The 22980-nt window shown below is 37.9% G+C and overlaps 1 protein-coding gene across 1 annotated transcript; it reads left to right on the forward strand.

Moving 5' to 3' along the window:
• Window positions 1–2976: 2976 nt before the first annotated feature.
• On the forward strand, window positions 2977–3933 carry LOC145998680 (uncharacterized). The gene has a single exon (XM_083135146.1). It carries the CDS (start codon window positions 2977–2979, stop codon window positions 3931–3933), a length of 957 nt encoding a protein of 318 aa, XP_082991272.1.
• Window positions 3934–22980: the final 19047 nt, after the last annotated feature.

Consider the following 22980-nt stretch of genomic DNA (forward strand, 5'->3'; position numbering starts at 1 on the left):
GGGGGATGCCGTGGATTTCTGCCCCATAAAAAACTTTATCACCGGCAAAATAAAATTATTTTTATTCCTGCTAGGAGTGTTTCTACCCCCTCAAAGAAAATGGAATTGGAAGCATTTAGGATACCATTTCTTAACTGTGTAACAAACACAATGGAAAATCACTCTTGTCAATTAATGGTCCAGACATAAAGATTTCCCTGCCCAGAAGTATGCAGCTTTGTGGATTAAAGAACACTATTCTGCAAATGACCAACCTCACCGTGTCGAGACAACAGAGTGTTAGTTCATTGCATTTCAGCCGACACAACAACTGTTTTCCACATACGTTTCCATGCCATAGTTCTGATATTTTGTATGTATTAAATGTGCACAAGAAACTTGTACGTAGGTTAGATGAGCATTAATTAAGTTTGAACTCAACAAAATAAATTTGGTCAAGTTTTCAGTGTTACTAGTTCGATAGCTCTTTTCGTGTATGAGTTTGGGTTTTCTTAGAATGTAAGTATACTAAGTGTTAATAATTTATGTTTAAATAATATTATAACATTTAATGACCTATGTTGGAACCAAGGTTCTAGGTACTTAGAACCATAAGGCGACAGTTTACTTTAATGACTGGTAACATACACAACTTTGAATACCAAAAAGAAAGAAAAAACTCCTCCCGAAATGAACTCACAATACGTCACTGAGTTGGCATACACCCAAAGCAAAAAGCTTAATCCGCACTGTGATATATACACAGTGTAGTGATATCACTGAAAACAGTCGTCACATAAAAAAAAAAAAATGGTAAACCGATTTTGGTAAAAAGACTTGCATAGTCAATAGCAGTATCCAATGAATGCATATTATTTGTTCAAAATGTATACGGCGCACGCTTTTAGAAGGAACATGAGTTTGGCCAATACCCAGCCAGTGCTACTGCGCTGTTGCCAAACTAACTGCTAGCGCAAGAGAAGGACAGAAATTCGCGACGTGTCCATTATTTTTGATAATGAATGCACGGTATATATGAGTACAGTGAAATACTATAGTGAATATTTCTACACAGGATTATAATATCATATCACTGTAGCATATACGAGAAACCCATACCTGAAAGAAGCTTGAAGGTATTTATTTATTCATCACCGCTCTCGTCGTCTTCCTCGGTCTCCGCATGGACGTCCGTAGGATTTTTTCCAGGGAGGGGCAAGGAAGGTGTTTTTTTTGCAGGGGGGGCAAACAAGGCACATTTTTCTCCATAATAGTGTTGTTCCCTCAAAAACATTGCTTAAATTTGAATATCATATTCATGCAATAATTAACACATATTATTGTGGCTGTAATGAAATTATATGTGAAAAATATATAATTTTTAGTTGACTTTCATTTTCCAGGGGGTCACGGCCCCCCTTGACCCCCCTCCCGGACGCCCATGGGTCTCCGTGTCACTGATTTCACTCATTTCCGAATCACTCTCCTGGAGGTTAATGATTACATTTTGCACCCTTGGTGCCTGTTCTACTGGTGCTAAGTTTTGAGAGTGACATTATTTAAAATAAAAAGAACACACGGAACACACACTATCGCACGAAAGGGCTGAATTTAATCTTTTCAGAAACTGTTCTTTGTGGTGCACGAGTGAACGATGAGCGAATAATTTTACATCAGCCTTGCTACGAAAACGCTGAACTCAAAGTGACCCAGACTTTCAATGTTCGAGAACGCCCAGAACAATGAAGGGTCATTGTTCATATCGAGGCGAATTTAACACCCACAGTTTTCCCTAGACACAACAACTCAGCTGCGTCAACACGGTGGCAACAAAAAAAATAGGCTGAAGGAAATGAAAGGTGTTTCCCTTGTTTCTTCAAGGAACGATAACTCCGGCTGTAGGCGACGGAAATTCGTGTGATTTGGACAGTCAGGTTCAAAATGTCTTTCCCCATCTTATGATGAACCTTGAAATGGCGAGTTTTATGAAAACTTCTTGCGCGCAAGAAAAATACAGAACACGGCTTTTAACTTCCGCGCCGCAGTCTCCTAACTGTAAAACGTTGCACTCCTGCCATTGGTAGAGTGCCACACACGTAAATTTGCCGTTGCGTAGAAACGAATTTTCGTTTCGTCTCCCTCTCTCTTAGCATCACGTGTTCTACCCTGCTCGAAAACCTTCGCTATTGTTGCCATATTGTCATTCCATTCCTGGACACACTCGCGCAAACATCATTGAAAACAATTGAATAGTGCTCCAGCTCGCGGTTCCCACCTTTCGGCAGGGACGCTAATGTGGCAATATAGCACGGCGTAGTGCTTGCTTCTTTTATGCAGTGCATGTTCATTGGCTAGCTAGTAACTAGTGTTGCCAACTGTAATAATGAAGCACTATTTCTGTCACGTAAGTGGAAAGGCAGGTAAAGTGGCGGTGAGTTTTGTTGGATTGGAAGCACCATATTTTTATTTTATACTAAGTATTTGACCGGTTTGACGTTGTGTGCGTGTATTGCGTGTGTGTATGTAAAAGTGTGTGTTTGCTAATGAACGTTAAATTCCATAATGCCTCCAGTTCTGTCGAAGTTGAAATCAAAAACCTTGCATAGCCAAGCTCGGGAAATTCTAAGCAACGTGCACGCGTTCATGAAGGAGGAAGCCAGTCATGGTGTTAGCATCCCAATAAAGCATTTTGGCAAGAGAGCAGCGGCTGCGACTGGAGTTCCTGAAAGAACAATCAGGGCTATTATGAACGAAAGACAATCTCTTGAGATGTCAGAAGGCCCCTGCACATCATTCCACACTCCCGGGAAAGAACGACAAAGACCAGCGACCAAATCGTCAGTGGATGCTTTCGATGAAAACGTTATCCGTAGGCGCATATACGACTACGCTCTGCGTGAAAATGAAGTGCCGACATTGAAAAAATTGCATGTCAAATTACAGGCGGACATAAATTTTGCGGGAAGTCAAGAGAGTTTGCGACGTTTGCTGCGAAAGATGGGATTTAGGTGGAGGAAGACACAAAACAATAGAACCATTCTGACAGAAATGCAAGATATTCGCCTTAAAAGAACAAGGTTTTTGAGGCAAATAATGCACTACAGACGACAAGACCGACCAATAATATACATAGACGAGACTTATTTGCACAGCACCCACACCACATCGCTTTCTTGGTCGGATGACTCTGGAAGAGGGCTTCGGGTGCCTTTGTCTAAAGGACGGCGCCTGGTAATAGTTCACGCAGGAGGCAAGAATGGATTTGTCCCCAATGCCCTACTCTTATTCAAATCAAATACCAAGTCAGGAGACTACCACGATGACATGAATAGCGAAAACTTTATGAAGTGGCTCCGTGAGAAATTAATTCCAAATCTGCCGCCCAGTTCTGTGGTGATTCTTGACAACGCTTCTTACCACAATGCACAAATAAATCCTGCTCCTACTCTCGGCTCGTTAAAGAAAGACATGCAGAGTTGGCTCCAAGGAAGAGGCATTCCCTTTACACCTGATATGACGAAGCCTGAGTTATATGACATAATTAAAGTACATAAAGCGAAACATGTAACATATAAAGTGGACTCTTTGTTAAATGAACATGGCCATTCCGTTTTAAGACTCCCACCATATCATCCTGAATTAAATCCCATAGAAAAAATCTGGGCTCTTGTAAAGAACTGGGTGGCATCACATAATGTGACATTTAAATTGGACGACGTCATGACGCTTGCGACACAAAAATTTGAAAAAGTCACGACCGAAGAATGGGCGTCAACATGTCGTCATGCAGAACAGATGGAGCGTGAGTACATGGAACGTGAGGGATTAATAGACGACTACGAGGAGGCGGCTGCCCCTCTCGTCATCCATGTAGGGTCCGATTCCACCGACACCGACACCGACACCGACACCGAGGATTTATTAGGAATTGAGGAACTACTCTCTCCTGAATAACTGGAGGTAAGTTCCCAGTTGTTGTTTTTTTTCTGAACTGTAGACAATTTACCGAACCCATAGCTGTGTTCAATGTTATCTACTGGTTATAATCAGGGCTAGGATTTATAGGTAAATTACATACTTTTAGTCTGACGAAATATCGCTGAAATTTTGTGATATCTGTGCGAATAGTACTGTTTGTAGTGATTTAAGGTACATTTTATTGTCAATATTTTTCCATATTTCTAACTTTAATAAATACTTACTTTTACATATTTAAGGAAAATATACTTAATTTTACATATTTCAACAGGTTTAATTCACAAATTGTTCATACTTCATAATTTTGGAATTATTCAAAAAAAAAAAATTATGTGGCTCCAACATCATTTCAACTCTGGCTCTTGTAGAAATTGCATAGAGGAGGCTGTCATTTTTGCTGCTTAATGCGATACATATTGTTTTCTGTGTTAAAATTGCCATGCTTTGATGGGTGACCAAGTTCATAGCAGGGCCGGCGGAAGGGGAGGGCGAACCGTCCCATCGCCCAGAGCGGCAAAATTTGAAGAGAAGAAAAAAATAAGCCTATTGAAAACTGTGATCGAGCGAGATATTCTTTTGCGCTGAATAGTATTGAAATAGCATAAGAAATCTCATTATTTATTTTATATTTTGATGTTTTAGTTAGGAATATATTGATTTTCAATTTTCCGTTGCTGCGTAATGACCGGGGGGGGGGGGGGGGTCGAAATAGAGCGGCATCTGCCGCCACCTCCCAGGGAGGCAAAATGACTAGCGCCGGCCCTGGTTCATAACAAAAGAAAAAGCCGCGCAGCTTATCGTCCAGTGGCAGTATATGTACTTGTTATTGTTGTGGAAGCCGGCATCATTTGTAAATGTACAACAAAGGCAACCGACTGTCGCCGATCTCAGAGAGGAAATAATAATACTGCTTGAGGAGGAGTGTTATGGTGCAATTGTAGCGGTTTAACACCTTGGCATGTTATTATCTGCCGTTGCAGTTCCATACCAGTGTATACGGGTTTTGGGAGTGAAAAGTTAGAACGCCACCAGTGCATTAATGCAATGAAAAATAATATATATATTTTTTTTATTTTGTTTGAAATCACTCAAATAAGGAATCGTATGAAGAAGTCTTCTATGCAGCATTTTTGGTAATTTTACTTATGTGTTAGTTCATATTTTGCGAATTTTTAGTCCATATGTATGTAGCTACATACAAAGCCACTTGTTAGTACATATTAATCCTAGTCCTGGTATAATGCATGACGTTTAAAACTCAACGTTAGATAGACCTGAATTCTCTAATTTTATTGTTGTACGTAACAGCTGTGCATCGGCGCACCGCAGCGATTTTTCTATCTGGTCCATTAGCAACACTGCTTCTTTAGTTCTGTCGCGCATTGCACGGCAGAATTATCTGCGCTGGACTCTAACACCCGATATCGTTTCTAAAAGCGTGCGCCGTATAGTTGAAAGGGAAACATAATATTCCATGGTTGACGCGATTTACGAAACATGATATGGGTATCGCCTGTCAATGAGAGTTAAAGGTAGAATATCAACACTATATATTTTGTAGCATCCGAAGCTACAAAGTGGAAGACGTAAATCAATAACTTCATTGGAGAATATGTTCTCAATTTTCCGCACTATTTGCAATTAAAGCATTCTTAGTAATCGGAATTATTCTTGCCTATCCTTTACAGAGAAAAAAATCCAATAAGATATTAACTGGATAGGACATCAGACATCTTCGACTATGTAGAGGCTTACAGAAAATGCAAAGATAAAAGTATATGCTATTAAATTTCTAATTAGGTAGGTCCTTAAAGAACTTCGAGGCTCTGCCAATTCCTGTTTCTGTTTGGTATGCATGGACTATGTCGCGGGTACAGAATAAACTCAGCTTCAATATATGTATTATTTTTATTATATTCTTTGCAACAATATGCAATATATTTTTGTTGTTGATGGGCTCATCAATATGTTGCCCATGGTGTGATACTGTACAGCACGGGCACTTATGGGTTGTAACAATTCCATTAACTTTCAATGACAACCCATAAGTGTCCATGACTGTACAAAAGCGAGAACGACTATTAGTTAGAACATAGCACCCATAACAAAATGAAAACCAACATGAGAAACAAAGTGTCTGGCTTGCATTTCCTTTGTGCTAGTCACAGGGATGCAATTCTCAGCAATTGCATACTGTACAAATAAAAATGTTTTTTAATTATGTTTCACACACACACATATATATATATAACTTTCAAAGTTCTATTTTAAATAGGTTTATGTTATACAAATTATATGGAAATGTTACGTTACATAAAATATTGCGTAGCAGATTCCATGTAAGAAAAATGTAATGTGATAAAATATTATCTGATTGCACAATGTTGTTAACTATTAGAAAGAGTAGTCATAAAAATAAGGGAGTGTGACAGACAATGGCATACGGAGGAATTATTTTTCGGAAGGGCTAGAGTTTATACTTGGTTTCTAGGGTGCTGAATACTCGACAAGATATTTCGTATTTTTAGAACTTTCCACTCTCAAAAATGGTATTTTAAGAGAGTTTTATATTTATTACTTTCGTTTCTCTCCGAGTTCTTCACTGCTTTTATTTGAAAATGTTGATTTTCTCAAACATTCGGAGGTTGTAGCCCAATTAAACCCCCGCTGCGTACGCCAGTGATGAGAGATTGATTTCCTCAAAGCATAAACGTCTTTTCTGTTGATATATGGAGCTTAGATCGTAATGTTTCGTACAATTGAGAAGTTGTTTACACAGGGGGAAGTATTATTATTAAATTATTATTCCTAAATAATGGATTTATTATAAGAATTGGATTTGTCACATTGAAGTTTGTTGCAATGATATTTTGTACCAGTGTTTGTCGTGTTTTGTGTGATTCAGGTGAAATGGGTATACAACCGCTGATATTTGTATATTTGCCGCCACTACAGGAAAGTAAATGCGATTTCTCTTTCAGGACCTATGGATTGCCTGTTGAATACAAAAGAGCCGTTTCACTTCAAAACCTCACATTCCACTCTCAAAGTGACGACATTGTTTAAATTTCATAATGTAATATAACATTTCAGTAGTTTGAAAATAAGTTTTGAAAAGGGAGTGTGGAAGAAAATTAAATCGCATCTCCTCCCCCTCTGCCGCCGCCCCTGGTTCTTTAGATTAAGTCACTTTCCAATTATTGTACTGCTACACAAAACCTAGAAAATATATTATTTTTTAAAATAAATTAGTTTTTTTTTTTAAGAGACAGAAATTCATGCCTCCAAAATATACAAAATGTTATTCAATGGTTGAAATTTTTACGGAATTGGTTTCAAAGGCACTTTCATGCCCACGGAAAATAGGTTAATTGCAACCATAACCTACAGTTTAAAACTGAATCCTAATTACTGTGCCATACGCTTTTTCCTTGAAACAATCCCAGAGCCACTTGATTGTACAGTGTCTCTCAAAAGTTTTAGGACAACGACATTTTAAACTAGGCAACCCAATTTACACAAGCCGTTGGTGGGTTGCGTGCAGAGTTAGGCTCAATTTCAGGGTTGCCACATGCACAATAGATATTTATAAAACACGCGAAAGAAATATAAACAAGTATTATTGTATAAAATTATTAAAAATATCACTAATATCACTATTATATCGCAAATGACAAAATTCTTTCTGAAAGAAAAAAAATAGGTTTTCTAGTATTTCTAGAGGTGAGAGGAAACGAAAGGTCACAAAGGAGAGGAGAAAGAGAAAGCGAAAGGAGAAGAGGAAAAGTAGAGGAGAGAAGAAAGATAGGATAGACGAGGAGATGAGATGTAGTGAGAAGAATGGAAAAAAATTCGAGGAGAGATGAGGAAAAAATAACAAAGAAGAGAAAAGAGGAGGAAAACGAGAGGAGAGGAGAGGAGGAGACGAGAAGAGGGAAGTGGAGAGTAGAGTAAAGGAGAGAAAAAGAGAAGAAAGAAAAAGAAAGAATAGTGCAGTGGAGTCGGAAATCTAAGACAGGAAAGGAGATAAGAGGAGTGGAGAAGAGTGGGATGGAGATAAGATGCGAGAAAAGTAGGGAAGGCGATATGAGATAAAAGCAGAACGGAAAGAGGGGAGAGAAGAAGGAGAAGGAATTGGAGAGAAGAGGTAGTTACAGAAAATACCGTCTGAGCGTCAAGAATTGATGCATTGGTCAAATTATAGACATGAAACATTCAATAACATTTCGAAATGTATTGGAGAATATATTAGATCGGTGCGAAATGCCTTTTGGCTGAGTTCAGAGCAAATTAAAATCTTCCATGTAAGATCTTTGATTTTACCTGCGATTACACCACTAAAAAAATGAACGTAATTTTTAATATTTATAAGAATTATTCAATTTTTCTCCACTTCTCGGTTCGTTGAAATGGAGATTTTGTAATTCAATATTTTCCCCTCCCCCCATCGTTAATTCCAAACTGAATCATTCCGTTTCACACGACGTGGACAATGAACACAATGGGATATGTCTAAAACTTACGAAAATTTTCTGCGAGCGGAAGGGTTTGAACCTACGACCATCAGATTGACAATCCTGAACGGTAACCACTACCTTACAACCTCTAGTTCCTTAAACCCGGTAGAAGAACCACTACACTACGCCTTTACCTTCGAATGAAACAATATTTTTTTTAAAGTATTCTGTCCCTCCAATATTGTAAATGTCGTTTGGTATACGTGTAGTTGAACTTTTACTTTAATTTTGATTTGCTTTCTTGTAGTATAACCGATATCTTCGAGACATAATTTTCGAAGTAATTAAAAACGAGAATATTGGTAGTTGTGAAAATGCGAGTTATTTCTTCTAACTTATTATTGTGATTAGACATTACTAATGGAAAATATCTAGAGGCTTGAATATTATAGGACGATGTTCTTTTCCTGTGATACTCTAACAGACAAGATGTTTGTTTACTGATGCAAGTCTTGTGTCCAGAACAGTCTTATGAAATGTATTTGCTGTTGCGTAAGATAACACGAAATAATTACACCGTTTGCGAACTACCAAATCTGTGCAACGTTATACGTAAACAGGCGGAAAATTTTATTCATAAAATCACTTCACATTTGACAGTGTTAGTCAAGAGAGACTCGTGGGACACTGTGTTAAGGTGCTGGACTAAATCCTTCTAATTTTTCTTCCTCGAAGAACAACAATTTCTAAGGAAGAGCAACAGTGATGATCTTTCTTATTTCTTTTAAATGCTTACACTTTCCTTTAATTGGGTTAAAAATAAATAAGAATATTGCTTGCATTTCTGTCATTGACGTAGACCAGAGAGAGAGACAGACAGACAGACAGATATTACAAAATAGTTCAAATAGTGCGAACGCCATTAAAAAGTCATGATAATTCTATGTTGCGTACTTAGAATTATTCATACAATAAAGAACATGTCTAATTGTGAGTTAACAAAAAAAGAAAAACAATAATAAAGAGACATTTTCGCATCACGATTGCAGTTCGAAAAAGTCGGGACAGGGATTGAAAGTAACGCACTGTCCTGACTAAATCGGTGAATCGGACGTCTGGTAGCCTTGCATGAATGATTATAAAACTAAAACCACCCAATATTGCAGCTTGAAGACTTCTGCGCAAGAAACAGATTCATTTATACAAGAGAAAAATTGAAATTTTTACACATTTCAAAAATCGACGATATTATTTTCGTATTTATTTATTTATAGGTTCACAGTTAAATATTTTAGGGTTCGAGGAGGAAGCATGGCCCACATGGCCCCTCCCCTGGGTACTGACTTTACGTAGACAGTGGAAGAGAAATTTTGGAGAACCTTTCTGTTAAATTTAGTATTTACATTCACCTTATGCTCAGATAGGTTAAACCGTTTATTGACAATCGTGAACTTTTCGTTTATTGGATAATATTTGGTTTTAAACGAGGGGAGAACATTGGTCGAATTTCCTTTCTTGCTCTTTTGAGAGAATATATACAGTGATGGACAAAAGTAATCATACAGTGGAACTGAAACGAAGAAAGGACGAATTGCAGCAGCTAGGAAAACAATAAGGAAGTCAAAACTGTTAATGCTGTACCTAGTATGCACCAAACGATATATTGACAACAAAAATAAATATCAGATGCTGCTTGTAGAAAAATAAAATACAAAACATTCTCAATACCCGCTTCTTTGGCTGGACAAAAGTATTCATACACCAACATAAAAGTTCACTTTGAAGAAAAGAAAGAAACAAATACCATGTCGTCAGAATTTAGTATGCATTCCTCTGCTATGGAGAACATCTGTCAGTCTCTTTTGCATAGAAAGAACAAGAGGCGTGGTTATTTCAGATGTAATATCGTGCCACTCATGCAAAATGACCTCTTTCAGTCTATTCTTGCTTGTTATGTCATGTTTTCGGAGTCTGGTTTCCAAATGGCTCCAAAGATGTTCAATGGGGTGAAGGTCGGGGGACTGAGGTGGAGTTTTGAGTGTGTGGGGAGTATTATATAACAACCAAAGGCGGACAATCTGAGCTGTATGTTAATGGTAGTTGTCCTGCTGGAAGTAAAAATCATTCCCAAGACCCAAATGATCGATACTCTGCTGCAAATTGTTCTTCAGAATATCCAAATAGACAAATCTATCCATAGTTCCCTCAATAAAGACGAGTTCTCCAACACCTGAGGCTGCCATAGCCTACAGCCGAAGACCATAACGCCACACCTCCATGTTTAACTGTAGTCAAGAGATTTCGAGGCTCAAGCTCAGTATTGGGCTTTCTCCACACCAAAATTCTACCATCACTATGGATAATATTAAATTTGTTGTCGTCCGTAAACAACACTTTATCCCAGAAGTCCAAACTTTTACTCACATACTCCTTTGCAAATGTTAATCTGGCCTTCTTGTTCTTCTTACTGATGTATGACTTTCTTCTAGGTACACTAGCTCTGTACCCTGCTCGGTTGAAAAGCCTTCTAATACTTCTTGAGGACACTTGTTTTCCCAGGTGTTCGCGAACATGTGCCGACACTGCTGACGATGTTAATTTTGGGTTTTTTTTCTTGATCATTCTCAACAGTCCTTGTTTCTCTCTCGAAGTAAGTTTCTGAGGACGCCCAACCCTTTCCCTATTTATCGGCACTTTTATGTCTTTATATCGTTTGATGACACTTTGTACAGTCGCACGACTTCTCCCAACTATGTCTGCGATTTCAGAATATGATTTCTTATTGTGGTATAATGATATCATAATTCTCCTCTCTTCGATCGTGGTTTCCTTCCCTTTGCGGCCCATTTGACTTCCTGCAGCACGCCAACACCAAACCAACCACTTCCTTACACAGGTGCAAGTGCAGTAAACAAATATCTGGCACTGAATGATGGAAACTGTTCTTTCACGAACTTTTTTGGGGTTTATAAGCGGCGTATGAATACTTATGACCATCCAGAAAGCAGTTTTTCTAAGGATTACCCACATTTCTCATGACAATATCAATTGTATGCACACAATTGCTTTGCGTTTCTATTCTTGCCATTCCAATGAAGCATATGTGCTCCAGACTTGACTTGCCTTTACGGTCTTCTTTGTATAATAACATGTTTCATTCAGACAATGCCTTCGTATGAATACTTTGTCCATCACTGTACTTCTACAATAGCAATCGCGTTCGGAAACCGTGAAAAAAAATGACTTGGTTTTCAAAGGCAGACAAGCTTGGTAGTCTAGCTTGCTCGCGATCAAAGTGACTCACTCACGCTATTCAAGGCCGCTTCTTATCGCAAAACACTGTACTTCGATGCACAGTGTCTGCACCCAGCACGTTACAAGTGACCAGAGTCGAATTTTAAAGAGAATCTGAAGAATGGTAGATTTCATCAGAGGCGGCTAGGTAGGCACCAGCTCAACATGCAATAGTTTAAGTGATAATTCCTGACAAACAAAAAACCGTATTGAATAATTATTGGGATAGTAATACGTGTATCCGCTCTTTTTTTAACAATGTAAGCTCGAAGACAATCTGTATTATATTTATTTATATTGGCAACTTGGTCAACCGGAGGTTATTTTATCGCCTTCGATAATCGAATTGTCTGATCGATTATTTTTTGTTTACCCAGGAACATGCCCCATAGGAGATTTCCGAGACCGGGTTACGCTACTCGCTCGTAGCTCCCCAATTTCTGCACGATGGTGGGTTGCCACTGGTCCCATACACAGCCCGAGAACCTAGAGAGTGAGCATAGGCGGACTCGAATCCATGCCATCCTGCAGTCGGAGGTCACGGAGGAGGATTTTTCTTATTTTACCTTTGGCTAATCGCGACGATGAGGATGAATAATGAATAGAAAAATCAAGAAGGTTAGGTAAAATTGAAATTTTTACACATCCTTGCATCCTTGCATTGAACTCAAGTGGGAAAAGGGGTAAAATTAGCATGTCCTGAATTGCCACACATATAAATAGTTATTTCATTAACATTTGTCAATTTCTTTGAAGCAGTACACAATTATCGTTAGAGTATCATAATTCATGATCTTATATATAAAAATATCCCGTTGAACGTGTGTCAATTCATTTATTTGGTTATTTTATTTTTATAAATTCCCCATGCAAAACAATGTAGCCACAGGCTATATACTGCTATTACAAATAATGTTACCATGCTCTTGTTTAATGGAAGGGATTCTTTTTTAAGGAACATCTAGTATGGAGGATCGAACGTGGGACCGCAATGCTTTCAAGAACTCTAACCAATACATTACGCCCTTTGTTTTCTTGGAGCTACTGTTCCTAATTATTCTGTCGCCTCAATATTGTAAACGTTATCTGCAAAAAAGAAGTTAAATACTCAGATATAGCTCTGTACTTCTAGAATTACTTGATACACATGCATTTGAAAAATTTAACTCTGAATTTTTTTCTTCATATGAGTATATCTAAGCTTGTGAATATATTTTATTTGTAATTTTATAACGGTTTCATGAACATCTACGAAATAGTTCCTTATAACTTGGAATATGGTGAATAGATATGAAATGTCTTGAAATTAATTTTCGACCACTAGATTTTGGCAAGGGAATTATGTGTGGTCCGTTTCCAGTTATTCATTGCTTAAACAAACGTTTTAAAACTATGTGGAATTTTCATTCTGGGATAAGTTTCTTTACTTGCTACATGTATGCGAACTACACTCTGTCCCACTTATCTCTGGAGCAGAATGAAAACGAGTATCTGAGCAGCGATGAACACGTGAGAGGAATGGGATTGCGTGGAGGGAGGAAAGCCACTGCGGTTACCAGCCATCCCAGCAGCGTGCACTGATTCGCTCTGTCCACTCGATCCCCTCTCCCCTCTCTCCACTTCTCTTCCGCTATGCGCGGCTTTGCTCCAGAGATGCTGGGACAGGTACAGCTAATTGTTTCTCAAAAGGTATCATCTATCTCTGTATGCCACACATTTAATTCTTACTCACATGGAAAAAAATGTCAATTTGTATTCAGGGGTAGTTTCACAGTTACAAACTATTTTGGCCTTGATGAGAAGTTTAGTTTAAGTAGGCATTTTGTTTATAATTTTGAAATTGAGGTCGTCTAAGGTTGAAATCCTCATATTTAAGGCTTGAACTCGTCACCTAAGAGGTTGAAGAACGTCCTCTACTTTGTGCGTGGCCTTCTTTATTTTTCTATTCATTATTCATCCTCATCGTCGCGATTAGCCAAATGTAAAATAAGAAAAGTCCTCCTCCGTGACCTCCGACTGCAGGACGGCATGGATTCGAGTCCGCCTATGCACACTCTCTAGGTTCTCGGGCTGTGTATGGGACCAGTGGCAACCCACCATCGTGCAGAAATTGGGGAGCTACGAGTGAGTAGCGTAACCCGGTCTCGGAAATCTCCTATGGGGCATGTTCCTGGGTAAACAAAAAATAATCGATCAGACAATTCGATTATCGAAGGCGATAAAATAACCTCCGGTTGACCAAGTTGCCAATATAAATAAATATAATACAGATTGTCTTCGAGCTTACATTGTTAAAAAAGAGCGGATACACGTATTACTATCCCAATAATTATTCAATAAGGTTTTTTGTTTGTCATGAATTATCACTTAAACTATTGCATGTTGAGCTGGTGCCTACCTAGCCGCCTCTGATGAAATCTACCATTCTTCAGATTCTCTTTAAAATTCGACTCTGTTCACTTGTAACGTGCTGGGTGCAGACACTGTGCATCGAAGTACAGTGTTTTGCGATAAGAAGCGGCCTTGAATAGCGTGAGTGAGTCACTTTGATCGCGAGCAAGCTAGACTACCAAGCTTGTCTGCCTTTGAAAACCAAGTCATTTTTTTTCACGGTTTCCGAACGCGATTGCTATTGTAGAAGTATATATTCTCTCAAAAGAGCAAGAAAGGAAATTCGACCAATGTTCTCCCCTCGTTTAAAACCAAATATTATCCAATAAACGAAAAGTTCACGATTGTCAATAAACGGTTTAACCTATCTGAGCATAAGGTGAATGTAAATACTAAATTTAACAGAAATGTTCTCCAAAATTTCTCTTCCACTGTCTACGTAAAGTCAGTACCCAGGGGAGGGGCCATGTGGGCCATGCTTCCCCCTCGAACCCTAAAATATTTAACTGTGAACCTATAAATAAATAAATACGAAAATAATATCGTCGATTTTTGAAATGTGTAAAAATTTCAATTTTTCTCTTGTATAAATGAATCTGTTTCTTGCGCAGAAGTCTTCAAGCTGCAATATTGGGTGGTTTTAGTTTTATAATCATTCATGCAAGGCTACCAGACGTCCGATTCACCGATTTAGTCAGGACAGTGCGTTACTTTCAATCCCTGTCCCGACTTTTTCGAACTGCAATCGTGATGCGAAAATGTCTCTTTATTATTGTTTTTCTTTTTTTGTTAACTCACAATTAGACATGTTCTTTATTGTATGAATAATTCTAAGTACGCAACATAGAATTATCATGACTTTTTAATGGCGTTCGCACTATTTGAACTATTTTGTAATATCTGTCTGTCTGTCTGTCTCTCTCTCTGGTCTACGTCAATGACAGAAATGCAAGCAATATTCTTATTTATTTTTAACCCAATTAAAGGAAAGTGTAAGCATTTAAAAGAAATAAGAAAGATCATCACTGTTGCTCTTCCTTAGAAATTGTTGTTCTTCGAGGAAGAAAAATTAGAAGGATTTAGTCCAGCACCTTAACACAGTGTCCCACGAGTCTCTCTTGACTAACACTGTCAAATGTGAAGTGATTTTATGAATAAAATTTTCCGCCTGTTTACGTATAACGTTGCACAGATTTGGTAGTTCGCAAACGGTGTAATTATTTCGTGTTATCTTACGCAACAGCAAATACATTTCATAAGACTGTTCTGGACACAAGACTTGCATCAGTAAACAATCATCTTGTCTGTTAGAGTATCACAGGAAAAGAACATCGTCCTGTAATATTCAAGCCTCTAGATATTTTCCATTAGTAATGTCTAATCACAATAATAAGTTAGAAGAAATAACTCGCATTTTCACAACTACCAATATTCTCGTTTTTAATTACTTCGAAAATTATGTCTCGAAGATATCGGTTATACTACAAGAAAGCAAATCAAAATTAAAGTAAAAGTACAACTACACGTATACCAAACGACATTTACAATATTGGAGGGACAGAATACTTTAAAAAATATATTGTTTCATTCGAAGGTAAAGGCGTAGTGTAGTGGTTCTTCTACCGGGTTTAAGGAACTAGAGGTTGTAAGGTAGTGGTTACCGTTCAGGATTGTCAATCTGATGGTCGTAGGTTCAAACCCTTCCGCTCGCAGAAAATTTTCGTAAGTTTTAGACATATCCCATTGTGTTCATTGTCCACGTCGTGTGAAACGGAATGATTCAGTTTGGAATTAACGATGGGGGGGAGGGGAAAATATTGAATTACAAAATCTCCATTTCAACGAACCGAGAAGTGGAGAAAAATTGAATAATTCTTATAAATATTAAAAATTACGTTCATTTTTTTAGTGGTGTAATCGCAGGTAAAATCAAAGATCTTACATGGAAGATTTTAATTTGCTCTGAACTCAGCCAAAAGGCATTTCGCACCGATCTAATATATTCTCCAATACATTTCAAAATGTTATTGAATGTTTCATGTCTATAATTTGACCAATGCATCCATTCTTGACGCTCAGACGGTATTTTCTGTAACTACCTCTTCTCTCCAATTCCTTCTCCTTCTTCTCTCCCCTCTTTCCGTTCTGCTTTTATCTCATATCGCCTTCCCTACTTTTCTCGCATCTTATCTCCATCCCACTCTTCTCCACTCCTCTTATCTCCTTTCCTGTCTTAGATTTCCGACTCCTATGCACTATTCTTTCTTTTTTCTTTCTTCTCTTTTTCTCTCCTTTACTCTACTCTCCACTTCCCTCTTCTCGTCTCCTCCTCTCCTCTCCTCTCGTTTTCCTCCTCTTTTCTCTTCTTTGTTATTTTTTCCTCATCTCTCCTCGAATCTTTTTCCATTCTTCTCACTACATCTCATCTCCTCGTCTATCCTATCTTTCTTCTCTCCTCTACTTTTCCTCTTCTCCTTTCGCTTTCTCTTTCTCCTCTCCTTTGTGACCTTTCGTTTCCTCTCACCTCTAGAAATACTAGAAAACCTATTTTTTTTCTTTCAGAAAGAATTTTGTCATTTGCGATATAATAGTGATATTAGTGATATTTTTAATAATTTTATACAATAATACTTGTTTATATTTCTTTCGCGTGTTTTATAAATATCTATTGTGCATGTGGCAACCCTGAAATTGAGCCTAAATCTGCACGCAACCCACCAACGGCTTGTGTAAATTGGGTTGCCTAGTTTAAAATGTCGTTGTCCTAAAACTTTTGAGAGACACTGTACATAGCAATGACACTAGTTAGTTCCGTATCAGGGAGTTCCAAATGTTTAAAGTCCTTAAATTAGTATAGTTATGTAATTACAATAACCTCAATAAACATTACATAATGTAAGAGGAAAGCCGTTTATTACAGAAAACCGGAATGTGCAAATCAAAAGAAACAGTGTTTTTGGCTTAAGAAAAACGCAATACCCTTCAAATATTATTCAATAATCTCAACATATTTTTATTACATTACAACTTTTTTATGCCAGATACGATCATTTTTTGATTTTCTCAAAACGTGGATATATGGAAATAAGGGGTTTCTGAAATAAACGATTCATTTATATCAATTTTATATTTCAATTTCTATCTGTATAGATTTTATTATGAACCTTTTTAACGAAACGTGCAGGAAATATTCTTGCATTTTCACCGCTGTTTCCAAGTACAGGAGGATTCGGGACATTTATTAGGGCATAGTATAAAATAGAGTAAATGGTTTCCTTGGAAACTGCAGGCGTTTGGGAACCCTAGCTGTTTGCTCAGCATGCGTTCACTCTCTTCTACCATCGTAGACCGAGGCGATGTAAAGCCATTCTCCTCCATCGGCCTCGCCCATGGTCATCTCAAATAGCATTCTGCAAGAAGCTGGCTGTCCGCATCGATTCGGCTAAACGAAAAGATCACAAAGGCGACGCCCAACACATGCATTCATAATTTGTGGCTACTTCCAAAAAATTCACTGCATACTCCTCGCCGCTCAGCGATGGATCAGGTTTCCGAAACAATCTTGGCCGACTCATGATCTCCTCGGCGTTAAATGTTACAGGCACGCACACACACAGGTACACGCCATCATACAATTCCGTACACACGCACCACATGCATGACCTTTACTGCTTGTTCTCTTGTATACTCTCATGCGGATGCATACCCGGTGGAGGCACATAGTGGCTCGGATCCCATTTTAAACTGTAGGTCTAGTCTCAATTAGCTTTACTGCAAAAAGTGGACTTAAAACACCAACTCAACAACTCTCGTGTGGATGCATATTAGAGCTTGGCACTCATCAATTAGAAACGTAGATAAAGGCTAAATGTTGTTTGTACAGAAAGTACCAACATATTGAAACGTAGGGCTAGGATACAATGACCTAAAATATGCAAATAAAAAATGCTCTTATGATTTCTTTTTTCAAATATGCACTATAATGTGAAAAATAAACTCTTACAACTCAACTGTTCAAACATCAATATTTAACATATCCTGAGTTATTTTCACATACTATTTTTAGTTCACTTTACAAGCCCTGAGTTGCGATGTGAATGATTTTTCCAAATAAGGCATCACCATCTCCCCATCCCTCAAACACCCACCAGGAAAGTTTCTAACTAGAGAGAGTGCAAAGGTGCGCACGCACACACACACACACACACTCACATTGTCCAGATATTACATCTATAATAGCTATATATTTTTCTTCCAGTATTATGGAGCATTAGGCGTATGTTTTGTTTTTCTGTATGAACATATGATTGAGTAAAATATCATGTATAGGTCTCATTAATTACATATTTGCTTAATCGTCTGGTTACAAATACTAATACATATTATAATGTAATAATATCCACATTTGAAATACTGCCCCTATGATAATAATTTCTAAATAGAGACCCAGATACCATATTGTCGTCATTTTGAAATTTTGCTATTGGAAAATGTGTTATTTCACGTTATCTATGTACTACACACACAGCATATTCACGTGTAAATTTCTTTGCGAAAAATATGTACAAAATGGCGAATCATTTATAGATTTTCTCGGCCATGTAAAGTTTTAATGAGGATGAAGTTCTGATTATGTGAATATAGAAACAAGACGAAAGTTCAGAAAAGTTCAATTGCCATTATTAATTCCGGAGGATGAAGTTGCTCCTGTAAAATGATGAAAATGAAAATGATGTTAGTTAACATTTTCATTATCTTTGTAACAAGTTTTCAGAAAACTTGTATTGCTGTGCTAATTTAGTTATTGGATATGCATTGGGTTCTGAACGCTGTAAGAAAAGAGCAATTACAGTTTCAGACAGTTTGATTTTTAAAAACGAACACCTCCAATGTTACATTATACACAAGTTTATCTCTGTAAGTATACAGGCATCTACGTAAGTACTAAAAATAAAACTGAAAAATAGATGGTCGTGCTTGCTCCAAGTTTATTTGATATTGATATGGTATATTTTAATTCGCACTTCTGCCATTCTTGGCTAATCGCGAAGATGAGAAAGAGTGATGATATTATCCAATCAGAGTTTATTTGAGTCCTGCATGTTCACTCTGAATACCGAGCGAAGTGCTTTGTCTGGTTCAGTGAATGTACACCTTGTAGGCTTTCAGTTACAAACACTTGTGAAGCACATAAAATACCGTAGACAGGGGCTTTTCGGCCGAGTTCCTGGGACTGCGCTGGAAGGTTTGCCGAACTGCATCCACCATCTCCACAGGAAATTTTTCTTCAGGATTTGCTTATACCAATGCTTAATGCAGTCCTCATCAGATATAGCAAACCCAAACTGACCGCAAAAACTATGCTGAAATGTAATCAGAGACGTTGTTTTCGCTTATTCTAAAACAGAAAATCTTTTGTTTTTTGTTCAGCACCATTTGCAACAAACAGTTCCCATGCGCAAGTGAACTTCTGCACTCTAGTTGGAGTCTACAAGTCCCTCCGCACACTGGTTACTTAGAACGAAAGATAATAATAAGAACACTTTGTATTTATACATATTTATGAATAAACCATTGAGATCTCTTCTAACTAATATGCACAAATAACAGTGGCGTAGCATGGATATTTAGGGTGGGAACGCCAAGTCCGAAGGAAGGGTCGGCCCTTTTTTGCTTAATAATTTACTTCTGGAATTAGTCGCCACATGTATTGTTTATTTGCCTGAAGTCAGCTGGGTTTTCAATAAAACATCATCCATGCATGTTTTAGCTAGAAAATTAGATGCCTCAATATGCCACAAATGTTTTGAACTCTGGTGTTTTATACCTTTCTGCATGACGCAAGTCATTATAAACCTACCTGAATTACAAGCTCCTCTGCACTACAGTAGACGTCATTGTTGTGGATGATCCAACTACTGATTAATTTGGTTTATTTTACTTTCCTTTTCTACCACTTTTAGTTAATCGCGAATACGAATATGAGTGATGATATTGATGAAGGGACACTCACAAAGAACACCCGAGCTCACACCGGGATTCGAATCAGAGACCTCTGTCGTCTTGGCGCGCTGTGCAAAATACTCTGACACGGAGGTGGGTGGATGATCCAACTATCGTACACTCAACTGACGTAACAGTGCCGATTAGTAATTCAGACCACTGTTTACTACATCTTGAGAATGTTGATAAACATTTTAAAATAATTTTATCCAGAGACCATTCGATGCTAAGAGTTTTCAAATGAATGCTAAACATTTCCATTGACACAATATTAAGCAGTTAGATACTAACGATATAATAATAATAATAATAATAATAATAATAAAAATAATAGTTTTGTGGGCTAAGTGTTAGAGCAGCCACTGGGTGAACTTCTACCACGAGGACTTCACAAACTTATTTGACAAAACCTGTGTTGATATTTTAGTTTTTAATGCACATCGCTGTTAGTGCGATAAATTATACAATGCAGTGGCCATTAAGAAGTGGTATACTTGAGTTTGGTAAAGTTACGTCAGTCAAAATTGAGTATTGTAGCATCACATACCAAGAGTGGCACGAGCGCGAAGAACCGGGTAGGAATTCTACCACTGTTGTCTGCTTCAGAAGGCAGGAAGGGTCACATTAAACAATCACGGTAGACCTCTGCTCCGTAGGCTGGCGTATGAGAGAGCATTTACGCGCGTGCTGTAGAGATCCAAGCTTTCCCTCCAGAAAGGCAGCAAGGAATATAGAGTCCTTTACGCCGAACCTGCTTGGTGTCCGGCCAGGAAAGGCATTGAAAAAATACTAGAACGAGTGTTGTTAGTGGAGCGTTGCGAGCGGATAGCGAAAAATAGCTATTATAATGCCATGAAGGTCAAACATATATGAAATTAGTCAAGTTTTACTTTATATTCACAGCATTTACGCATTTTTGTAATTTTTAATCTGGAAACGCCGGGCGTTACGTCCTACTATAACGCTACGCCACTGACAAATAATCGATGAGTTTATCAAAAATGTGCCTATCGCCTCAAGCTGAGAGGTCATAGTTCATTCGGGTTGAACAATTTGAATTTTCTAGTTTTAATAGTTTCAAGGATATCGCCAAATTAAAAGCAATTAATTCTGACCATCGATTATCGTGGTTTGAATCGCACTTTAAACTGTAGATCCAATCCCTATCACCTATCTGAGCAAGAACTGAACACAAAATCGACCAAACATTTTGCCGAGATGTCGGCAGGCCACTTTGGATCGGTAGGCTTATCTCACAAAGAGGCAGATAGCCCGAAGGATTAATTTGTATAAATGTCTTATTGGCAACTGTATTTCTGAAATGCTTACAATCGAAAGACAGATAGCAAAGCGAAACCATTATATAATTGTTCTTTTTCAGCATCAACTGATCAGTACCATAAAATAAAGAATCTTCCGCGCATCAACAACGTTAAATGTACATTCAAAGTTTTGTTATGGTACATTGTACGTACGTTCAGCATATTCCAGAGCAGTGCTTCAGAGGTTTGATTGCCGTGAACATTTTATATCAAGAGATCTATTTTAGCCCAGTATGTGTTGTCAGAGCATTTACCACTCCATTTTGGCTATCTCATCCCCCGCCCTCAAAACACTGTACGTAGAATCTTTCATTACTAAACTAACTCTTAAGTAATGCCCTATAATTGGCACAAGACACGTTCTTAATCTTCGAGATTTAAAAATATATCAAGGATTTGGAATGTCCTAGTACAAGAAATAATAGATTTCAGCCTCTCATCTTGAAACTCTTCGACGCATTTTACTCAAATGTAATATTAGGTCATCTGTCCAATGTATCTAGTATCCACATGATTGACTGATTTAAACTTTTTGAGTGCGTCGGCATGTATGGCCATTTTGCACCTTTGAATATGTAAGGTGAAATAACCCATTATCTATAATTCTTATCTAAGAGTTAAAAAAGGGTGTAAAAACCTCTTGGGAAAAGTTGAAGTACACGATACAAACGCAACACGTTAAGAAGGTTGTGCACTAAAATTTCCTCACCGACAGTGAAAGAGACCAGCTCTTTTCAAGAAGCTAAAACCGTTTTTTAAAATCTTGTTGTTTTCTCCCAACATGGATAATAAACAGCTGGGAAGATTAAAAGTCTGCCTGAGAAAAGCAAAATCGGCACATTTAATAACAATGTGAATTTCGTCTTCAAAATATGATGTTGCTCCAGTTATAGTAATCATAAAATTGCCTATATTTTAAAAGTTTATTAACATTGTTTTACACCAAATAATGCTCTAAAATTACTGTCAGTTTAGTTTCTTCCACTAGATAAATGTAGTCTCATCAAAGATTCTAAAAGATCAGCAGAATTTTGAATACACGCAACATAGGAAAACATTGATTTTCGTCCTCAATCTTGGAACAATTCTACCAATTTATGCTCCAACACCATATGATGTCAGTAACCAAAGGTATTTAATTGATTCATGAATTACTCTTAAAATCTCTGAATTTTGTAAAATCGTTGTAAAATTATTGGTGTCTTGCTGTCATTTTAACCCACAGGCGTGCGCAGACCCTTTGATTAAGGGGAGGGGAGCAAAACACCCTTCATGAAAGTTCAGTCGGGAAAAGAAAAAAATCATTTCATTTCATCTCACTGTTTTATTGTATTGATTGGCAGGGGCGGCGATTAGTGGGGGCTAGGGACAGTGCCCCCGCACTTTTTGACACATTTGCCCCCGCACTATGCTAAACGTTATGTACCAAAGGAAACTTAACTGCCCTTGACCCCGTTTTGGCACTTTGCCTCCCCTCCAGTTTTGGAACCTAATCGCCAGCACTGTTGTTGGGTACGAAACATGTGCGTATATAGAATGTCCGGACCCGTCGAAAA

The sequence above is a fragment of the Lepisma saccharinum genome, chromosome 14, assembly GCF_977018435.1.
Source record: "Lepisma saccharinum chromosome 14, izLepSacc3.1, whole genome shotgun sequence".
Taxonomy (NCBI): domain Eukaryota; kingdom Metazoa; phylum Arthropoda; class Insecta; order Zygentoma; family Lepismatidae; genus Lepisma; species Lepisma saccharinum.

What these genes read in the sequence shown, in the direction of transcription:
- LOC145998680 (XM_083135146.1), top strand. Translation starts at nt 2,977, where the DNA reads ATGGGATTTAGGTGGAGGAAGACACAAAACAATAGAACCATTCTGACA.